Raw genomic sequence first — 22,284 nt, forward strand, 5'->3', positions numbered from 1 at the left:
TCACTGTCCTCCATATACATAGATATGTATATGGATGGAAGTATACATATACACACCTATATGCTTATATATTTTATATATACATATATACTTATACATGCATACATATATACATATACATATCTATGTGTGTACAAATGTATATACATGCACACATATATGGAGAGTATTTCCCAGAGACGCCTGTTGAGTGATAGCTTTTATTTCCTTCATTTACAAACACTGGGATTTTCTGTGGGGAAGGATTAAAATTTTATGAAGGACTTCTGAAAGAGTTAAAAATATTTGAAAAACCAGTTTTGGAAGCAATCTTGTTGTCTGCCAAAAAGTCACAACACTATCTGCATGACAGTTTAACTTACCTTTCTGTGTGGACTAAGGAATTTCAGATGCCACTTGAAACAAAAGCACATAGTTTCCTGGAAATATTAATGCAGTTTTAAAGAGAAAGCACAAAAATGTAGCTGAAATCTACCTAGGAAAGTGATAAAAATACAATTTCACATAGAAACAAAACCTGTTTTTTTCAGATTTATTTTTCTTAATTTATTTCTAGTGTTAGCTTTAATTTTGACATCTGAGAAGTTTTATATTGAATTTGATTCTATCGTTACCCATGAATGGGGCAAATAAGAATTTTGCATAATTGCTTTTGCCTCTTTCTGAGGTTTAAAGGGGAAACGACCCATCATTGAAAATTTCAAAAGCCCGGGGGTATCGAGAAACATATCCAAATAAACACATATAATATCACCACCGAGAGCAGTGTTATAGTGCTCTAACATTCAAAATGTCTCTGTGCAAAATTATGATAAGCAAGAGAACATTATCTTTAATTTGATTTACTCTTCCACCAGGCTTTGCTACATTTGGTCTACAAGCACAAAGATGTATAAAAATATTCAATTTTTGTAGCAACAATAATATCCCTTAAGAATAATAATTATTAAAATAAAATTGTTTATCATGACCAAAACAATGCAAGTTCAGAGTGAAGGAAGCTCATCAGAAAACAGAAAAAGTTTACACAAAATTCATAGGGCTATTGCTTTCCTGTACCCCAAACTAGGCCGAGTAGAGGACTAAACCCTATGTACACTGGAAAGGCTGTGATAGCAAAGAAATGGACTAAAATAGTAAAGGGTTGTCTTGTTTCTGACGGCCAAATTCCACCCTGTGTGTGGCGCATTAGACACTAATGACATATGATTTCTCACTGACAGATTAACAGCATCAATATGGCCTCTCTGTCCATCGCAGCAAATTGATCCTACACGACACTGACAAGGGCAGCCTGCACTTAATGACCTCCATGGCTGAAGGATGGGAATGAAAAATGGCTGAAAGTACAAATAAATCTTCAAAGTTTCCTGAAACAGGTGTGCTGAAAGTGATCCGTTTGAGGGATCACAAACAGAAACCAATGCCCAGCAGTGGCCCCTGCCTGCTAGTTCTTATCACAGTCTGGCTCCTCGTATCCTGTATCAAGAGCTGCTTTAATCTGATCAAAGAGACAAAGAGAATGTTCTTACTATAAAAACATGATACTAACTATCTTAGGGGTTCGGTTGCTGTAATAAAACAACATGAGAGAAAACAACATGGGGAGAAAAGTGTTCATTTCTTCTTAGAGTTAAGGTCCATCATCCAGGGAAGTCTCAGCAAGAACTCAAGCAAGGCAGGAACTTGGAGGCAGGAACCGAAGCAGAGGCCACAGAGGTGTACTGCTTTCTGGCTTGATCCTTATGGCTTATTCAGCCTACTTTTTTATAGCACTCAGGGCCACTGTTCAAAGGGTGGGACCACCCAAAGTAATTTGGTCTGTCTCACATCAGTCATTAATTTAAAAAATTCACCACAGGCTTGCCCACAGGTCAATCTGGTGGAGACATTTTTCAGGCGACTCTAGCTTGTGTCAACTTGGCATAAAACTAGCCAACACACATTAATTTTACATATATCACCAATCACTGTCTTAGTGCTCATTTATGTATTTTTTGTTTGCCCCTTGATTAAGGAAAGACAAACAATATTAAACTATTGTTTTCTTCTTCACAGGGACTAGCAACACATCTAACGTACTTGACCTAAATAGCAATGCAAAAATGCATGAAAAGATTGAAAAATACTCTATCTACACAGACAGATACTTCTTATTCTGAACTATGTTTTAAGAACACTAAGATACAGTCAGATGGTTGTGTTTTCAAATATTTTCCAAACCCACTCATTTCTTTATCTGCAACCATCAGCTACTATTTCAATACAAATTTGTAAAGGAGCATCCTTCTAACTAGGACCCTTGAAAAGAGGGTCTTCTAAAGATCATTCTTCTAAAGAGTATCTTTTAAAGAGCATATTTCTAAAGACATCCTTCTAAAGAACATCAAAGACCTCAACATAAAACCAGATGTGCTGAATCTGATAGAAGCAAATCGGGGAACAGCCTTAAAATTATTGGCACCGAAGACAAATTCCTTAAAAGGACACCAATAGCACTGGCACTAAGATCCACAATTAACAAATGGGACCTCATAAAACTGAAAACGGTCTGTAAGGCAAAGGACACCATCAACTGGACAAAGCTGTAGTCTTCAGAATGGGAAAATATTTTTTACCAACTCTATATCCAATAGAGGTCCACTATCCAAAATATATAAAGAACTCAAGAAACTAGATACCAAAAACCAAATAATTCAATTAAAAATAGGGTGCAGATCTAAACATAGAATTCTCAATAGAGGAATCACAAATAGGTAAGAAACACTAAAGAAATGTTCAATATCCTTAACCACCAGGAAAATGCAAATCAAATCTACTTTGAGATTCCATCTTATACCTGTCAGAATGGCTAAGATAAAAAACATAAGTGACGTGTCACTCGTGCTGGTGAAGATATCAAGCAAGGGGAACTCTCTTCCATTGCTGGTGGGAGTGCAAACTTGCATAGCCACTATGGAAATCAATATGGTGGTTCCTCATAAAATTGAGAATCAATCTACCTCAAGATCCAGCTATATCACTCTTGGGCATATGCCCAAAGGATGCTTCATCTTACCACAAGGACACTTGCTCAACTATATTCACTGCAGCTTAATGTGTAATAGTCAGAAACTGGAAGCCAAGTACTTGTCCCTTAACTGGAGAATGGATAAAGAAAATGTGGTACATTTTATTTACACAATGGAGTCTTACTCACCTGTTAAAAATGATGCCATGAAATTTGCAGAAAAATGTGTGCAACTACAAAACATCATTCTGAGTAATGTAAGCCAGACCCAGGAAGAAAATATGGCATGCATTCACTTATAAGTGGATATTTGCTATCAAGTAAATGATAATCAAGCTATAATCCACAGACTCAGAGTGGTTAAAAAAAGGACTCTTTGGGGGACACATGGACCTCTTTTGGAATGGAAAATATAATAAATTTTGCAGGTAGACTGGGAGAAAGTAGAAAAAGAGGTGAAAAAGGTCAAGTGGTTTGGGGGGGCAGGATGGAGGGAGAGAATGCAAGGTCAGACAGCAGGGATTGGAGAGTATTGGGGGCGGTATACGGAAACCTAGTGCAGTGGAGACTTCTTGGAATCTATGAGGGTGACCCTGGTGAGGACTCCTAGTAACGGAGGATACAGAATCTGAACTAGCTATCTTTCACAGCCAGGCAAGGCTCCCAGTGGTGGGGCTGGGTTGCATTTGGCTGAAGGGAGCTCCACGGAGATCCCCAAACAACCGAGACTGATGCTACAACAGAGGGCTGCTCTATGAAAACTGAAAGTGGGGCCCCATTCTGAGGAAAACATCCACACAGCTCCTGGAACTTAGAGAGGTTGAGCTGGTGCCTGCATGGAGCCTTCACCCTGCCTTCTAGTCTCTTCGGTATAAGGAAGTGCTCTACGGGCTACAGAAAGAGAAACCTGGATGCCAACCCAGCAACAAAACTTTCAACCTACCGTCTGTCCTGCCTGACAAATGTGCTGAGACAATGGTGGCACTGAACTTGTGGGCATGGCCAACTAATGTTTAGTTTAGCTTGAGGCCCACACCATGCGAATGAGCCCACAGGTCTACACTGCTAGGAACTGTAGACTGGATAGACCAGAAACCTAGGATAGAACCGAACAACACTGGCAAAAATAATCTGGCAAAAAAAAAAAAAAAATCAATGAAATGATTACTGATGATATTCTACTATACTCATAGATTGGTGCCTTCCTTGTAGTCATCATCAGAGAGGAGGAAAGATTATAGGAGTCAGAGGGTTTGGAGGACACGGCCACAGAATCAACTAAGCAGGGCTCACATGGGCTCACAGAGAACGAAGTGGCAAGCACAGGGCCTGCATGAGTCTGCCCCAGATCCTCTGTGTATGTTATAGCTTTTAGTTTGGTGGTTTTGTGGGACTCCTAACAATGGGAGTGGGTGTATCTCTGACTCATTTGCTGTTCTTGGGACTCTTTTCCTCCTATTGGGTTGCCTTGTCCAGCCTCAATATGAGAGCTTCTACCTTGTTTTACTGTATCTTCTTTGTCCTCTTTGGCTGTTACCTCTTGGAGGCCTGCTCCTTTCTGCTGAGATGAAAGGGAAGTGGATCTGGGGGAGATGAGAGATGCAGAGGAGGGGAAAGCTAGGAACTGCACTTGACATGTGTTGCATGAGAGAAGAATCTGTTTTCAATAAAAGAAAAGGAACAAAGGGGGAAATACAAGGTGGGGGAACAAAGCAGAGGATAAGGTGAAAAATCAAAACATAAAACAGGAGTCGGGGACACAGTGGGAGTTGTAGGAATAGGGATTGGCAGGAGTTTCACTTCTAGTTCAGTTTGACTGTTTCTTTCCGGATTTTACTCATGACTGTTGATGCTGAACAACTCTTCAGGTACTTACCTACCGTAAATATATTTAATAGCAGAAATGCCAATTACAGTCTTTTGTTTTTTTAATTTAAAAAATAGCATCTTTCTAAAGAGGTCCTTCTTAAGAATGTCCTTCTAAAGAACATTATTTTAGCGAGGTTGTGGTGGTTTGAATCGGTACGAGCCCCGTGACTCATGTGTTTGAATGCTTGACCCATAGAGAGTGGCACTATTAGGATGTTGGAGTGGGTGTGGCCTTGTTGGAGTAGGTGTGGCTTACTGGAATAGGTATGGCCTTGTTGAAGGAAGTGTGGCAATGTGGAAATAGGCTTTTGTGGTCTCAAATGCTCAAGCTATGCCCAGTGTGGGGCACAGTTAACTTTCTGATACCTGTGAATCAAGATGCAGAACTCTCAGTGTGTCTGCCTGCATACTGCCATGCTTCCTGCCATGACAATAACAGACTAGACATCTGAAACTGTATGCCAACCCCAACTAAATATTTTCCTTTATAAAAGTTGCCTTGGTCATGGTATAGAAACCCAAATTAAGACAAAAGTCCTCCCAAGGATGTCCTTCAACCATTCCTCCAAAGAACATACTTCTAAAGAGGTCTTTTAAAACAGTATCCTTTGTCTCAGGATATACAGACACCTTAACACTCATCTGAGAAATAAGAACATTTGCAAGCAGCACACAGCTCAATACAATAATTATAGCTACATACCTTCCTTTTGTTTTAGGGATAACTTATTATGATTTCTCTTTTAATTCATTTCTAATATATCATCTTATGAAGTAAATTTTAATTTATAGTTGAGAAGATTGAGAGTCAAAAGAGTAAATAACTTACAAAGGATCATTTCAATACTGTCCAGTGAAACTTTTACTCCAGACCCAGGCTGAAGCCTTCCTCAACATTCTGTGAGAGCATAGAACTGGACTTCTCCATTGCCACTTCATAGCACACCCATATGGGTGGTTCCAATAGGAGAAAAGACTCATTAACTCTGGTCCTTAAGGCCAGGTCAGTTGTTAAATAATAATCATTCTTTTACTTTTTAAAAATTGAATCCTGAGGCCAAAGTTTCAAAGGAAAATCATCTTATGTTGTCTCTAAGTGTCTGGGGGAACAGGTGAAAAGTGGCTATATTGTGACACTCCTATAGTGCAGCATTTCCCACCCCCCCCTTTTCTTCTTATGGAAGAGCTTTTCTTCTTTTCGATTCAAGTATTTTTCCTTTTACCACAACAGAGGGCTTCACAAATAGAGGTAGAATTTCCTGCCATTTCCAGTGATGAGAGACAGAGACAGAGAGACAGAGATCCAGCTGTAACTGCAAATGTCTAAAGGATCTTTATGCTGAGCAAAATAAACAAATAAATAAATAAAAATCTGAATTTGAGGCATATATATTGAAAAGAAGATTTAGAGATCCATCATACAAAGTCTTGTACAGTTAGAATTAAAACTGTAGGTATACAATACCATAGGTGTATCTTCAAACTAAGAAAATAATTATAATTTATGGTCATATTAACTAAATGCAAAAAAATATTAGCAAAAGGATAGCAAACTAAGAATTTTTGGGTCTTAAATATCTCTCAAAATTAAATCCCTAATATCAATATTATTTAATTATGTAATTTCACATAGTTTTTACTATATTACATAAATATGCAATAAAACTTAAAAAAAGAAACCATACCATTTTTTTTTTCTTGTGGTATAATAAGTATTCTCCTTTTTAAGACTCCACACTAACTACATTCACTCTTTGGAGGGCTGATTTAAGATATATCATTTTCTAAAAATATAAAACATCAATACCTTTTTCTTGTCACAAAGTGAAGCATTCATTGACAGCAGTCTGTCATAGCCATTGAAGTAGGCGTCCTTCTCCTTTAAGAAAAGAGCCTGCATGGATTGATACTCCATGGCTAAACGCAAGTTTTCTGCCAGTGAGTCTTCCTGAAGTTTCTAGAAGAAAAATGTATGAGTGTGTATATTGAATTAAAACCATTCAAAAATTGATTGAACTTTTATATATTTTTTAAAACACTCAAAATATTCTAACACATAATGTAGAAAAATCTAAAATAATAAAATGTGTGCTTTGACACCAACATGTTTCTTGGTTATACAAATTTTCTTCTGGATGCAGATTTTTGGGTTTCTTTCTTTATTTCTTCATTCATGAACAGTGATGTGTGATTTATCTGAGTGTGCCTGCATTTTGTCTGACATTTTAATGGACTTCCTCTGTCAGCCCCTGTGTTCACACAGGTAGATACTTCTGCCTGTTGAGTTTGGGTGTTGACACTCTAAAAAAACATTTAAAAATGGGAAACACTGGTGATATCCCAGTTTGTAAAGTATTTGCCAGACAAACAGGAGGACCCACGTTTCATCCTCAGAATCCAGGTGAAAAGCTAAGCTTGGTGGTGATCAGTTACAATCCTAGGACTGAGAAGGCAGAGAGGAGGCTCTTGGGCTTGTAGCCTAGACTGACCAGCAGGAAGCTCCAGTACTGGAGAGAGATCCTATTTCCCACAGAGACAGTTAGCTTATGGACTCTGGACCATCTGTTAGAGTCTGCATAGGACCAACCTAGGCCCTCTGCATATGTGTGACAACTATGTAGCTTGGTCTCTTTGTAAGGCTCTTTGCAGTAAGATCAGGACCTGTTCCTGATGTTTAGCTGACTTTTTTTCCCCTCATTTTTTAATTAAGAAAAATTTACCATTCATTTTACACACCAATCAAAGATTCCTCCTCTTTTCTCCTCCCACCTCCCCCAAGCCTCCCCTCCCAATCCATCCCCAACTCCTTCCCACAAGAAGGCAAGGCCTCCCATGTGGAGGCACATCCAGTAGAGGCAAGTCCAAGCCCTTCCCCCTACCTCAAGGCTGCACAAGGTGTCCCATCATAGGTAGTGGTCTCCAAAAAGCCTGCTCATGCACAACAGATGGATTCTGATCCTATCGACAGGCCCCTTCTCCCAAGCCAATCAAGCTACACAACTGCCTCACCATGCAAAGGGCCTGGTCCAGTCCCATGTAGGCTCCACAGCCATTGATCCAACTTTCATGAGTTCCCTCTAGCTTGGTTTGGTCATCCCTGCATGTTTCCCCCATCATGATCCTGATGCACTAGCTCACAGAATCCCTCTTCTCTCTCTTTGCCTGGACTCCTGGAGCTCTGTCTAGTGATTGCTGTGTATCTCTGCATCTGCTTCCATTGTTGAGAACCTATTCCATGCTGGATTACCTCACCTAGCCGTGATTCAAGAGAGGAGCTTGGTCCTGCCTCAGCTTGACAAGTCATGCTTTGCTTAAGCCCATGGGAGGCCTGCCCTTTTCAGTGGATGGGGGTAGATGGGGAACAGGAAGAGAGGAAACTATAGTTGGTATGTAAAATAAATGAAAAAATGTTAATTAAATAAACATTTTAAAAAGTCTTAAGAAGCAAAAAAGAAAGAAAGAAAGAAAAGGAAGGAAGGAAGAAAGGAAGAAACAGATGGATTCAGAAGAATCACAACTGTGGTGATCTTCTCACCTCCACACATGCACTATGGCATGGGCATTTGCATACACACACACACACACACACACACACACACACACACACACACACAAAGTAAAATGTAGTAAAAACTAAAAGAAGTTTGATCTAGATGCTTCAAAAACTATAATTTACTAAGAGATTTCAATATTTTCAAATATAATCAATCATTCCTTTGGTGTGAATCCATTCTGAATTAAAACACTTTAATATATAATTCACCTTGCTGATAATGTATTGAGACCCATAAAGAGATTAACTATTAAACCACTACATATAACAGTAACTAGTGTAGAGTAATTAGAGCATTCCTTTGTGAAAGGCGCTCTCCCATCAAGCCCTCGATTTTGCTGTTAGAAATCATACCTGGTACGAGAATACGAACAGGAAATGTAGTTCAGCAGAAAATTGCCTGTACAAATATTTCTGTATTTATACAGTAAAGATGTATTAAGGCCAGCAGACGTATTTCTCATGGAGGCCTGATCTTCCTATTGATCCCCAATGATGAATACTGTGTCACCGGTGCTCTTCAGGAAGCCAAAATGATGAACTGAGATCCATCTCACATGTCCTTGTCCTAATTCTGGTGCAACTATTCAAAATATTGGGAACTTGTTTCTTGTAAACCCATCTAAGTTCACATAGAATTGTATTTTCTTTGGAGGACAAAGTCTGTGAATATTTTCATTTGGTGTAGCCACTTTTTAAATGATAGCTGTCACACTTTTTGCTACCTAAACATTCATTAAAATCTAACTCTCAGTTGGTTGGGTTGAAACCCTGATAAATGTTTTTCTGCTGTCAAGATAAGGATTGTTTTGAGTTTTTCTTTATTGTTTATTTGCTTGTCTGAGTCATTAAACATAAAATCATTTTGAAAATTATCTTTGAAGTTATATGATTGTGTGTATGCGTGTGTTCAGTAACATGCAGGCAATTGAATATTTGTTTAGGTCAGAGAACAACCTTGGTATGAAATTTTGTGGGTTGAACGTTGATTTCTAATATTAAGTAATTCATTCATTCTTTCATTTATTATTTATTATTATCATTTTCTCATTCAGTTATTTACTCAGAAATTTTTATTTAGTTACTCAGACTTGATAGTATGCTTCAAGGATTTTGTAGTATTGTAGACATTTTTTATTAACAAGTTACACAAATACATAATTAGACATAGTATTCTATGTATTTTGTACTTTTTGATTTACATATATATTACATTTATCCAAAATAATATTTTTCAATACTGTAGTTATTGTTATTTGTTTCTCATTATTAAGAATGAAATGATGAGCGTTGGGAGTATATCTTGATAAAGAGGAGACTCATGAATGCCTGTTAATAGTTTCCATAATGTAATATATAAACATTTAGCATGATATGATATCTAAAATCATTTGTTACTCTCTGATGATTAGAAGATATGACAATTTTCCCCAGTATTTTATTAGAAAATTAAATATATTAACATGGGGCTGAATAGCAGCTACATTGTAAGTTTCATGAATGCTGAGACTATTAACTTGTTCAGCCCAAAAATACGTTTCTCAGAATATCTGATGTAAGTAGGTGCATGATAAATGGCTGGATGAACAAATGCATGGATAGACAGGAAAAAATGAGTAAAAAGAGGGCTAAATAGATGGAAGAATGAATGGGAATATGAATAAATGGATAGTCAGATGAATGAATAAATGAATGAATGAATGAATGAATGGAAGGACGAGAAAATAAATGACTGGATGGATGAATGGATGATAGCCAAAGATGAATTAACATAATATCATTTAGGAGTTGCATATATTTTCCATATTAGTACCATGTATTTTATTTGCCAACTTCTATGTGACAACCTTTTTGATATTACCACAGGCTATTATAATGGGAAAAATTTGCTTATAATATTTTATACCATACTATGAGCAAGCAAAGCTATTCAGTACATAAGGAAAAAGCACAACAAAATTTTACATTGAGGACTTTTCCAGGAATATGTACTTTGCCTGGTTTAGCTGCTGATTTTTAGAACTTTGGGATTTTCAAACTGTTGAAGTTATATGTAGCTTTTGTTGGGAGGCAATTACATGTTAAGCCTGTGATACTCAAAATATTTCTACAGAAAAACATTTTCCTCCTCCACCCATAACAGTCCTGTAAAAAGAAGACAGATCAAGACTACAAATTACCTGACCAGTACTTGTTTCATTTTTCACTGAGTTTTCCTTACTCTTAAGACTTTGGCTTTCATATTAGAATTTGTCTTAATTTTCAATTTAATTTTCTCACTACATCCTTTTTTCCCATTACTTTCCCAAAGGGTAAGTGGGTATAGGGCTTTCCAATAGGAGAATTGGGTACTTTGTGGACCAAACTGAGGCACATTTTGTTTCTCCTTGTTATAGTTATATACAAAACTGGAAATAAGCTGAACATGAACATTAATTCATAAATTCCACACACAATGAATAAATGTCAGCCGTCACTTTAATGAGAAAGGACACTGTCCAGCATGCTAAAACTTTACTTTCAGCAGATCTATGATACAATAAGGAAGTAAGAAATCCTGCTCAAGTGCAGGCCTAGCCAGCCAGAAGAATAGGAAGGCAGGCTACCTATGGAACTTACCTACTCCCTCAGTTCCCACGGACACAATTTCCCACAAGACCTCCTCCTCCCAGCTCCTATTCCCATTGCCATGCCCCTGCTCTTAAAGACTCAGGTAGAAACCTCCTACTCAAGTGCAGGCCAGGACAGCCAGAAAAACAGGAAAGCCAACCCACCTTGGAACTCTCCCACTCCCTTGGATCAGTTCCTACAGACCCAATCTGCCATCATTACTTCCCTCAAATCCCTGTTGCCATGTCCCAGCCTCCAACTCCAGCTGACATCCACTAGTCAAGTTCAGTCCACACCAGCCAGAAGAATAGGTAGGAAAACACAGGCAAAGACTCCCTGCTAGACCAGAGGCAAAGCCAGCTGCCAGAAGAAGTCCTAGTATAACACCTGCCCACAAACTCCCTAGGTCTCCCCCTTGCCCTGTCCCAGCCCCCAACTCTGATGGAGAACCATAACTCAACTAAATGCCATATTAGCCACCAGAATTCCACTTAGGCTGCCTGCCTGTACACCACCCCCACTCTCTCAGTGCTCTACTACCATATCCCCAATCCTCTACTCCTCCTCCTCATCTTATCTCATCTTCTCATCTCAACAGGAGATACCCTGGTGGACCAGAGGCCACACTGGTCTCCAGAATTACAGTGTCCCAGCATCCTACTTGGGTGGGTACCCCCTGCTCAATTAGAGGATACATGGACCAGAAGACCAGAGAGGAAACAGAAACCAAGGAACAAAACACCAATCCATAAAGGAAAAACTCAGAAATAAGCACCAAGACCAATAATCACCCCAAACCCAGATGCCTAGACACCAGTTTAAGAGCATAACCAACAACATCTAGGGCAATATGTCTCCACTAGACCTCAGCTATTCTATCACAGTACGTCCTGAATATACCAACACAGCTGAAGCATGAGAAAAAGACCTTAAAACCAACTTTACAAAGATAACAGAGGTACTTAGAGAGTAAGTGAATGAAAACCTAAAAGAAAGCCAAGAAGACCAACAAAAAAGTTGGGGGAAATGAATAAAACCATTTATGACCTGAAAATGGAAATAGAGGCAATAAAGAAAGCACAAATTGAGGGAATTCTCGAGATAAAAAATGTAGGTAAGTGAACAGGAACTACAGAGACAGGCTTCACCAACAGAATGTAAGAGATGGGAGAAAGAACCTCAGGTACTGATGATATGATAGAAGAAATAGATACATTTGTCAAAGAAAATGTTAAATCTGAAAAATTCCTGACACAAAAAAAATCCAGGACATCTGGAACACCATGAAAAGACCAAACCTAAGAATAACAGGAAGAGAAGAAAGAAAGGAGTCCCAGCGCAAAGGTCCAGAAAATGTTTTCAACCAAATCATAGAAGAAAGTTTTCCTAACATAAAGGAGATGTCTATAAGAGTTCAAGAAGCATACAGAACACCAAATAGATTGGACTAAAAAAAGAAAGTCTCAACTGTTCCCTGAGATAGAGCCTGTAAGCACCTGACTGGACAAAGAGGTGAGTCTTTATCCTCATACCTGAACACCCCAACCCCTAGACCTGTGCCCCTAGACCCCCACCCATTGCAGTTCCAGTTTTAGGCCAGTTGGCAAGCAGACCTCCTGCACACAGGTCAGACTACTCCCATCCCCCATCAGACCCTGTAATCCAAGCCCCACCTCCCCCAAATCATACCCACCCTCTGAGACTGCAACTGTTCCCTGAGACAGAGTCTGCCAGCACCCAACTGAACTAAGAGGCCAGTTGGCAGGCAGACATCCTGCAGACAGGTCAGACTACCACCATCTACCACACAGTAAGACTGCAGCTACTCCCTGAGACAGAGCCCACTAGCACCAGTTGGACTAAGAGATGCTCCCTAAGACAAAAAGTCCATCAGCATCAACTAGATCAAGAGCTCCCACTGGATCAAGAGTATCAATCAGACCAAGAGAGGCTCCCTCAGACACAGACACTACTTTCACCAAGTGGGGAAAGAGATGGGTAGATGCCAGTGCAAAAATACAGCCAAAAACATAAAAACCAATATGGCTCCATCAGAATCTATATCTGTAAGACCTGAACATCCCAACACAGAAGAAACAGAAGATATCTACCATAAAATGACTTTAAGAAGATATTATAGATCTTAAAAGAGGAAATGAAAATTTTTCTTAAAGAAATTGAGGAAAAGTCAGACAAAAAAAAAATAGCAAGAAATCAGTAAATCCCTTGAAAACCAAGAGAAAGCAATTAAACAAGGGAGGGAAACAGTACAAGATTTCAAAAACTGAAATAGAGTCAATAAAGAAGACACAAACTGAGGGAATGCTAGAAGTGGAAAATCTGAGTAAATGAACAGGAACTATAGATCCAAGTATAACCAACAGAATGCAAGAGATGGAAAAGCAGATCTCTGGTGTTGAAGATACAGTAGAAGAAATAGATTCATCAGTCAAAGAAAACACTAAAACCAAAAAAAATCATGACCCAAAATGTCCAGGAAATTTGGGACACTATGAAAAGACCAAACCTAAGAATAATAGGGATAGAAGAAAGAGAATACCAACTCAAAGGCACTGAAAATATATTCAACAAAATCATAGAAGAAAACTTTCCCAACCTAAAGAAGGAAATGCCTATAACAATACAAAAAGGTTACAGAACACCAAATAGACTGGATCCAAAAAAAAGTCCCCTTACCACATAATAATCAAATCACTAAACATACAGAATAAAGAAAAAATATTAAGAGCTGCAAAGGAAAAAGGTCAAGTAATATATAAAGGCAAACCCATAAGAATAACACCTGATTTCTCAATGGAGACTCTAAAAGCCAGAAGGACCTGGATAGATGTTATGCAGATACTAAGAGACCATGGATGCCTACCCAGACTATTATACCCAGCAAAACTCTCAATCAGCATAGATGGAGTAAACAAAATATTCCATGATAAAACCAGATTTAAACAATATGTCTCCACGAATCCAGCCCTACAGAAAGCACTTGAAGGAAAAATCCAACCTAAGGAAGTTAGATACACCCATGAAAACACAGGCAATAGATAGTCCCATAACAACAAATACCAAAGAAGGGAAACATACAATACTATCACCAAAAAATAACAGGAATTAACAATAGCTGGTCATTGATATTCATCAATAGCAATGGTTTCAATTCACCTATACACAGGCTAACAGAATGCATATGAAAACAAGATCCATCCATCTGCTGCATATAAGAAACACACCTGAAATTCAAAGACAGATACCACCTCAGAATAAAAGGCTAGGAAGGATATTCCAATCAAATGGATTTAAGAAGCAAGCTGGTGTACCTATCTTAATATCTAATAAAATAGACTTCAAACTAAAATCAATTGAAAGAGAATGGGAAAGACACTATATATTTATCACAGAGATAATCTGACAAGAAGTCTCAGTTCTGAATATTTATGTCACAAATACAAGAGCACCAACATTCATAAGAGAAACATTTCTAAAGCTTAAATCACACATCAAACCCCATACACTACTAGTAGGAGACTTCAACACCCCACTCTAACCAATGGACAGGTGTGCCAGACAGAAACTTAACAGAGAAATAAGGGAACTAACAGACATTATGACTCAAATACATTTAATAGATATCTATAGAATATTCCACCCTAACACAAAAGAATATACCTTCTTTTCAGCACCCCTTGGAACATTCTCCAAAATCCACCACATGCTTAGTCACAAAGCAAATCTCAACAAATACAAAAAAATTGAAATAACCTCCTGTGTCTTATCAGACCACCATGGCTTAAAGTTAGACTTCAACAACAACAAAAATTACAGAAAGCCTACAATCTCATGGAAACTGAATAATGCCCAATTGAATCACTAATGGGTCAAGGAAGAAAGAAAGAAAGAAATTAAAGATTTCCTAGAATTCAATAAAAACAAATGTACAACATCCACTATGAGACATCATGAAAGCAGTGCTAAGAGGAAAATTCATAGCTCTAAATGCCTACATAAAGAAGTTGGAAAAATCTCACACTAGTGACTCAACAGCACAACTGAAAGTTCCAGAATAAGAAGAAGCAAACTCACCCAGGAGAAACAGACACCAGAAATAATCAAATTGAGGGCTGAAATCAATAAAATAGAAACAAAGAGAACAATATAAAGAATCAATGAAACAAAGAGTTGGTTCTTTGAGAAAATCAACGAGATAGATAAGCCCTTGTCCAAATTAACCAAAAGGCAGAGAGAGACAGAGAGAGAAAGAAAGAGAGAGAACATCCAAATTAACAAAATAAGAAATGAAAAGGGGGACATAACAACAGACAATAAGGAAATCCAGAGAATCATCAGGTCATACTTCAAAAACCTGTATTCCACAAAATTGGAAAATCTGAAAGAAATGGATGATTTTCTGTATAGGTATCCTATACCAAAATTAAATCAAGACCAGATAAACTATTTAAATAGACCAATAACCCCTAAGGAAATAGAAATGGTCATTAAAAATCTCCCAACCAAAAAAACCAACAAAACAAACAAACAAAAAAACCCAGGACCAGATGGTTTCAGCACAGAATTCTACCAGATTTTCAAAGAAGAGCTAATACCAATACTCTTCAAATTGTTCCACATCATAGAAACAGAAGGAACATTACCAAATTCTCTTTATGAGGCTACACTTACCCTGATACCCAAACTACACAAAGATGCAACAAAGAAAGAGAATTACAGACCAGTCTCCCTCATGAACATTGATGCAAAAATACTCAATAAAATACTGACTAACTGAATCCAGGAATACATTGAAAAATTATCTACCATGACCAAGTAGGCTTCATCCCAGTGATGCAAGATGGTTCAACATATGAAAATCTGTTAATGTAATACACCATATAAACACACTGAAAGAAAAAAAAACAACACATGATCATCTCATTGGATGCTGAAAAAGCCTTTGACAAAATCCAACACCCCTTCATGATAAAGTTTCTAGAGAGATCAGGAGTACAAGGAACATACCTAAAAAAAATAAAGGCAATTTACAGTAAGCTGACAGACAAGACCAAATTAAATGGAGAGAAACTCAAAGCAATTCCACTAAAATCAGAAACAAGACAAGGCTGACCACTCTCCCCATAATTTTTCAATAAAGTACTTGAAGTTCTAGCTAGAGCAATAAGACAACAAAAGGAGATCAAGGGGATACAAATTGGAAAGGAAGAAGTCAAACTTTCATTATTTGCAGACTATATGATAGTCTAAATAAGTGACCCCAAAAATTCTACCAGGGAACTCCTACAGCTGATAACTCCTTCAGTAAGGTGGCAGGGTACAAGATTAACTAAAAAAAATCAGTAGCCCTCCTATATACAAATGAAAAAGGGGCTGAGAAAGAAATCAGAGAAACATCTCCTTTTACAATAGCCGCAAATAATATAAAATATCTTGGGGTAACTCTAACTAAGCAAGTAAAAGACCTGTATGATAAGAACTTTAAGTCTCTGAAGAAAGAAATTGAAGAAAATATCAATATCAGAAAATGGAACGATCTCCCATGCTCATGGATAGGCACAAGCAACACATAGTAAAAATGGCAATCTTACTGAAAGCAATATACAGATTCAATGCAATCTTCATCAAAATCCCAACACAATTCTTCATAGACATGGAAAGAAAAATACTTAACTTTATATGGAAAAAAAAAACTTAGGATAGCTAAAAGAATCCTGTATAATAAAGTGACCTCTGGAGGCATCAAGATCCCTGACCTCAAGCTCTACTATAGAGCTATAGTAATAAAAACAGCTTGGTACTGGCATAAAAACCGACATGTAGACCAGTGAAATTGAATTGAAGACCCTGACATTAATCCACACACCTATGAACATATGATTTTTGACAACGAAGCCAAAACTGTACCATGGAAAAAAGGAAAGATCTTCAACAAATGGTTCTGGCATAACTGGATCTCAACATGCAGAAGATTGCAAATAGATCCATATCTGTTGCCATGCACAAAACTCAAGTCCAAGTGGATCAAAGACCTCAACATAAATCCAGTTACACTGAACCTGATAGAAGAGAAAGTAGGAAGTAGTCTGGAATGAATTGGCACAGGAGAACACTTCCTAAATATAACACCAGTAGCATAGACACTGAGAGTGACAATTAATAAATGGGACCTCCTGAAACTGAAAAGCTTTTGTAGAGCAAAGGACATGGTCAATAAGACCAAATGACAGCCTACAGAATGGGAAAAGATCTTCATCAACCCCACATCTGACAGAGGGCTAATCTCCAAAATGTATAAAGAACTCAAAAAGTTAGACATCTGGCAGAGGGCTGATCTCCAAAATATATAAAGAACTCAAAAAACTGACATCAAAATCTGACAATCCAATTAAAAAAAAAACAAAAGAATTACTGGAGCACACAGAATCACCTAAGCAGGGCTCAGGGCCTCATAGAGGCTGAAGCCACAAACATGGCCCTTGTATGGCTTTGTGCTGGGTCCTCTTCATGTATGTTGTGGTTGTTAGCTTGGTGTTTTTGTGGGACTCCTAACAGTGGAAATCAGGATATCTCTGACTCTTTTGTCTACTCTTGGGACCCTTTTCCTCCCACTCAATTGCCTTGTCCAGCCTTGATATGAGGCTTTGGACATATTGGATCTTGTTATGCTTTGTTTGGTTGATACACCTGGGAGGCCTGCTCTTTTCTGAGGAAAAATGGAGGAGGAGTGGATCTGGGAGAGAGGCCTAATGGGAGGAGAGGAGAGAAGAGAGGATGACGTTAGGATGATGCATTGTATGAGAAGAAGAAATTGAAAAAACAAGAAAATAAGAAATCAGATACTAAGAATTAGAATTAGTACATCAGCTAACTTTCAGCAGTGACTGTTATAATGATAACTTATCCTCATAAGACAGCGTTTCCTGAACTTTTGCTCTGAGTAAATGTCTGAGATGTTATTTATTCTCATTTTACTGATAAGAAAAGTCAAAGTAAAGATATATTAGATGGGGACATTTGTAGGTTTGGAAAATAGCCACAACAGTATTTTAAGTCAAATATGCTTTTTAAAAATCTTGTCATTTGCTGGTGGTGGTGCATACCTTTAATTATAGTGCTTGGGAGGGAAAGGCAATAGAATCTGTTAGTTCGAAGCCAGCCTGGTCTACAGAGCACGTTTCAGGACAGCCAGGGCTACACAGAGAAATCCTATCTGGAAAAATCAAAACCAAACCAAACCAAACCAAACCAAACCAAACCAAACCAACCAAACAACAGCAACAACCTCCCTCCCCACGCCCCCCAAAAAGCAAAAAACTCCCAGATAACAAACAAAAACAAAGATCAAAACAAAAACCTTGTCATTCCATATACAGGTGACGTCTACTCATTCCTTTCATGACTTTTCAATTTGTGATTTATCCAGCTGGTTAAATACAGTAGAAATAATTGTGACTTTTCAGCTAGTTCACAGAAAGCATGTAACTCCTTCCTGGCCTTCTATTTCAGGACACTCAGCTATATAATGGGTACCATGTTATAAGGGATCTAGGTCACAGAGGGAGACAATGTGTCAGTGACTCAATGAAGAGGCCTGACATCAATTGTCAGTGAACAAAATATCTAGAGATAGAGACAGATCCAGATCCCAGCCTCTAAACTTTTCAAGTGATGGCCCAGAAGTGAGACAGAGAGACAACCCATTCCTCTTACATCTTGTCCAAATTTGTGATATAGAATCATGAACACCATAAATGGATGACCACATTACACAATGAAATTTCAAGGATTGTTATGACCGTAACAACAGAAGCACCAATATCTTATGCAAAAGCACACTCCTTTTAAGTAGTGTACCTGGGCTATGATCCAGACAGATTGGCACCAGATCACCTATTCTTGTGTGCAATGCACCACTTTGTGAGCCAGCACTCTTACAAACTTTGCTATGTTGTCTTCACAAAACCTAATGCCATCCAACAATGAAGACAAATCACTAAGATCCGTGTCCTCAGCTCACATTTGTCTTGTAATCTGGTACATACACATACAGCTTGTTGACATGGATAAAGCAGGCTGCTGAGGGAAAAGAGAGCTTTGGCCCCTGTGAAGCAGCTTTTCACTGTAAGTCACCATGAGTTTGTTGGTTTTCCATTATCCATCCCTTGTGACATTTTATTTTTGTCATTTATAGCCCATGACTTCATTAAGAATGACATATTCACTGGCAAGACCCAGTTCATGGACTTTCTAAGCAGAAGACTCTAAATTTGAGATTATGGTTGAATGCAGGAGAGAAGTTATGCCTTTGAGGCCAATGGAAGTCCAACCAGTCACGTTCACTTTGGAGAAAGCCTTGATTCACTGAAAAATATGTATTTTAAAATTTAAGATGGACAGACTTTAAGGAGATTGTAAAAGAAACACTTGATTCAGACTAGAAAATGTCTATGGCTGAAACATTTGCATTGTATGCATACATGGAGAAAGTCTATCTACTTGCCTTAAAAGATGCTATAAAATAATCATGTTGTAATGTGTCATCTATTTCCTCAGTGATGCTTATTATACATACTTGAATTTGGCTCTCTGGGCAGAGGGGCCAGGATTTATCAGTATGTACTCCAACAGAGTTCTCATCTCCTGACCCAGTTCTAAAACTCCTGTCCTGATGTGATTATCTACTGCTGTTTCTTCTGATAGTTCCTGACGATCTGTCACTTCATTCTTGGTTGTGAAATTTGGTGCAGGCTGCTCCTTACTTCCCTCCTGGTGCTCTGCTGAACACAACGACTGTGTCTACATGCTCATATAAACTGTACCCTACCAACTTTAACCCTACCTACCTCACATTGGAAAAGAATGGACTTCCTTCAGAAAATGCAAGAACACAGAAATTGTACTGCTAGTATTTGTTGAAAAATTCTACCCCAACATCCTTCCTAGCTTTTCTCTTATCTATTTGTTCATTCAGCTGCTTGTTCTACAAACCTTTACTAAGTTGATTCTATGGTCCCAGCTCTGTGGCTAATCTAGGGATTAAAAAAGATTATGATTTGATAGCACTCAATGGGGATTCCAGGCTAGGATAAGAAGGGCAGATGTGCAAACCAGTCTAGGCACTGTATAATGGAACTGAAATCGAAGTTACTCTGCCGCATGGGCTGGCAAACACTTGAGCAAACTTGAGAATCAAGAGAAAGGATTTTTTGTCCCCATAGGACTATATGGTATTGCTATATAACTTGTTAATTAGACTCAAATAGATCAGGTTAAGTGCTGCAATATTTAGGCTTTAAGGTATTGGTAATGACATAAGCAACAAAAGACACAGTCCCATCCCCGCCCCAACCCCACTGATGTATAGTGTTGTAACTCGGGTGCAGCTGCGAGCATTAGCTTTTAAGAGTTTGTGGTCCTGTATAGAAGCCAAGGAACTACAAGGTCTGTTCTAGTTTTGATACTGAACAATCCCACAAACCCCACAAAGTGTTGAAGACTTGGTTGAAGGCTCCAGCTGGCTATTTTTTGGAAGTGCTGGAAACTTCAGTTGAGGCCTCGTGGAAGGAGCAGGTCCTGGGCACATGGGTTTTCTGGATGTATCATGTCCCAGACACCTTCATTTGTTTTCTGGCTGATGTGAAGCAGCTGCCTTTCCTTCTCCATCCTTTGCCACCATGGTATTCTGCCTCACTACAGTCCAGAAACAGCAGAAGTGGCTAAACATGGATTCCAACTTCTGAACCTGGAAGCCAAAAATAGTCTTCCCTTCTTTAAACTCTTTCTCTTTAGGAGCTTGTCAGAGCGATGCAAAAGCAACTAAACACCATCAATTATGTCGCCTTAAATCTGCACCTGCATGGTCCTCCAAAACTCTTGGCACTAGACTGGTGATTTGCAAACAGTAATACTTTATGTGAACAGGGTGTTAGGATTTGGGAGTGCATGAGTGTGCATTTGGGTGCATATGCACATGCATGTGTATGTACACAGAGGAAGAGGCCAGAGAAAAATTTCATGTATGTTTCCCAGGCATCAGCTAACTTCTTTGTTTTATAGTTCTCACTGGCCTGTGATTCACCAAGTATGGTATGCTGGCTTGCTAGCAAGTCCCAAGGGATCTGCCTGTCCCCTCCCCTAGAGTTGGGATTACAAGAGTACTTGTTTTTAACTTTTTAAAAATATATTTAAAAGATTTTATTTTAAATTGTGGTATACATGTGGGGTTGGGAACATGAATGCAGTTTCCAATGTGGCCAGAAGAGGGCATAAGGTCTCCTGGACCTAGAGTTACAGGTGGTTGTGAGCTGCCCCAAGTGGGGACTGGTCCCAAACTTGGGTCCTCTGCAAGAGAAGTGCATCTTCTTAACTGCTGAACCCTCTTTCCAGAACCTAGAAGTATTTTTGAATTGGTAGGAGCACTTGCTTTAAACATGTGGGATCTGGGGCTTGAACTCAGCAGGTCTTTATGCTTGTGAGGCAAGCATGCTACTGACTGAGCCATCACCCCAGCCTTACAGTGACATTTTGATGCCATTAAAGTAAGCATAAGAACTAAGACTGACTGCATAGAAGGTGCAGACATAGGTTTCTGAGTAAATGAGTCTGGAGATGGGGGCTCCAGCTCCCCATGGATACTCACTTCAGTACTCTTTCTGATGAACAGGCATTAGGCTACAGCCATAGCACCCTGGACATGCTCAGTCTCACCAACATACATGTATTAGCATAGGGAACACAAGCACTCAACATTTATGCCAATTCTCTAACAGTGCGGCAGAGCTGGAGGAAACATAGACTATTAGATGTGTCACCTACTGTGTGCACAGAGGCATTATTGCAAAGCTGCTCCCTTAAAATCTATATGCCAATTACTACAGAAAGCAAGAGCTCTCCCCAGTGTTCCAGAGGAGCAAGCCTGTAAGAGTGATATGTGTCGATACCCCTAAGCCTCAGAGGAGCAAATAACTGTTTTAACTCTCCCAGGACCAACTTCCTGTCTGTGCTGCCATGGAAACCAGTCTCTTGTCCAACTTGAGTTCTCCGATAATTAGTCTTAAAAGAACATTCTTGATTTGTAAGTGAACAAATCAGCCCTCTGCACCAAGGTTGTTGTATGCTTCAAAGTCTGCATGTGATGGTGTTTGACAAAATGTTTTATATTCACTCATTTATCAATAAAAATTACTTAGTGGGAAAATGGTATATTCAGACACTGATA

The 22,284-nt window shown here is 38.6% G+C and overlaps 1 protein-coding gene across 1 annotated transcript in view; it reads right to left on the minus strand.

Moving 5' to 3' along the window:
- Ccdc178 (coiled-coil domain containing 178) overlaps nt 1–22,284 on the minus strand; it is a 323,923-nt gene that overhangs the window by 100,808 nt on the left and 200,831 nt on the right. Inside the window, exon 19 of the mRNA XM_036205197.1 lies at nt 6,687–6,836. Within this exon, the coding sequence (XP_036061090.1) occupies nt 6,687–6,836 (150 nt within the window). The remainder of the gene's footprint in view (nt 1–6,686; nt 6,837–22,284) is intronic.

The sequence above is a fragment of the Onychomys torridus genome, chromosome 13, assembly GCF_903995425.1.
Source record: "Onychomys torridus chromosome 13, mOncTor1.1, whole genome shotgun sequence".
Classification (NCBI taxonomy): domain Eukaryota; kingdom Metazoa; phylum Chordata; class Mammalia; order Rodentia; family Cricetidae; genus Onychomys; species Onychomys torridus.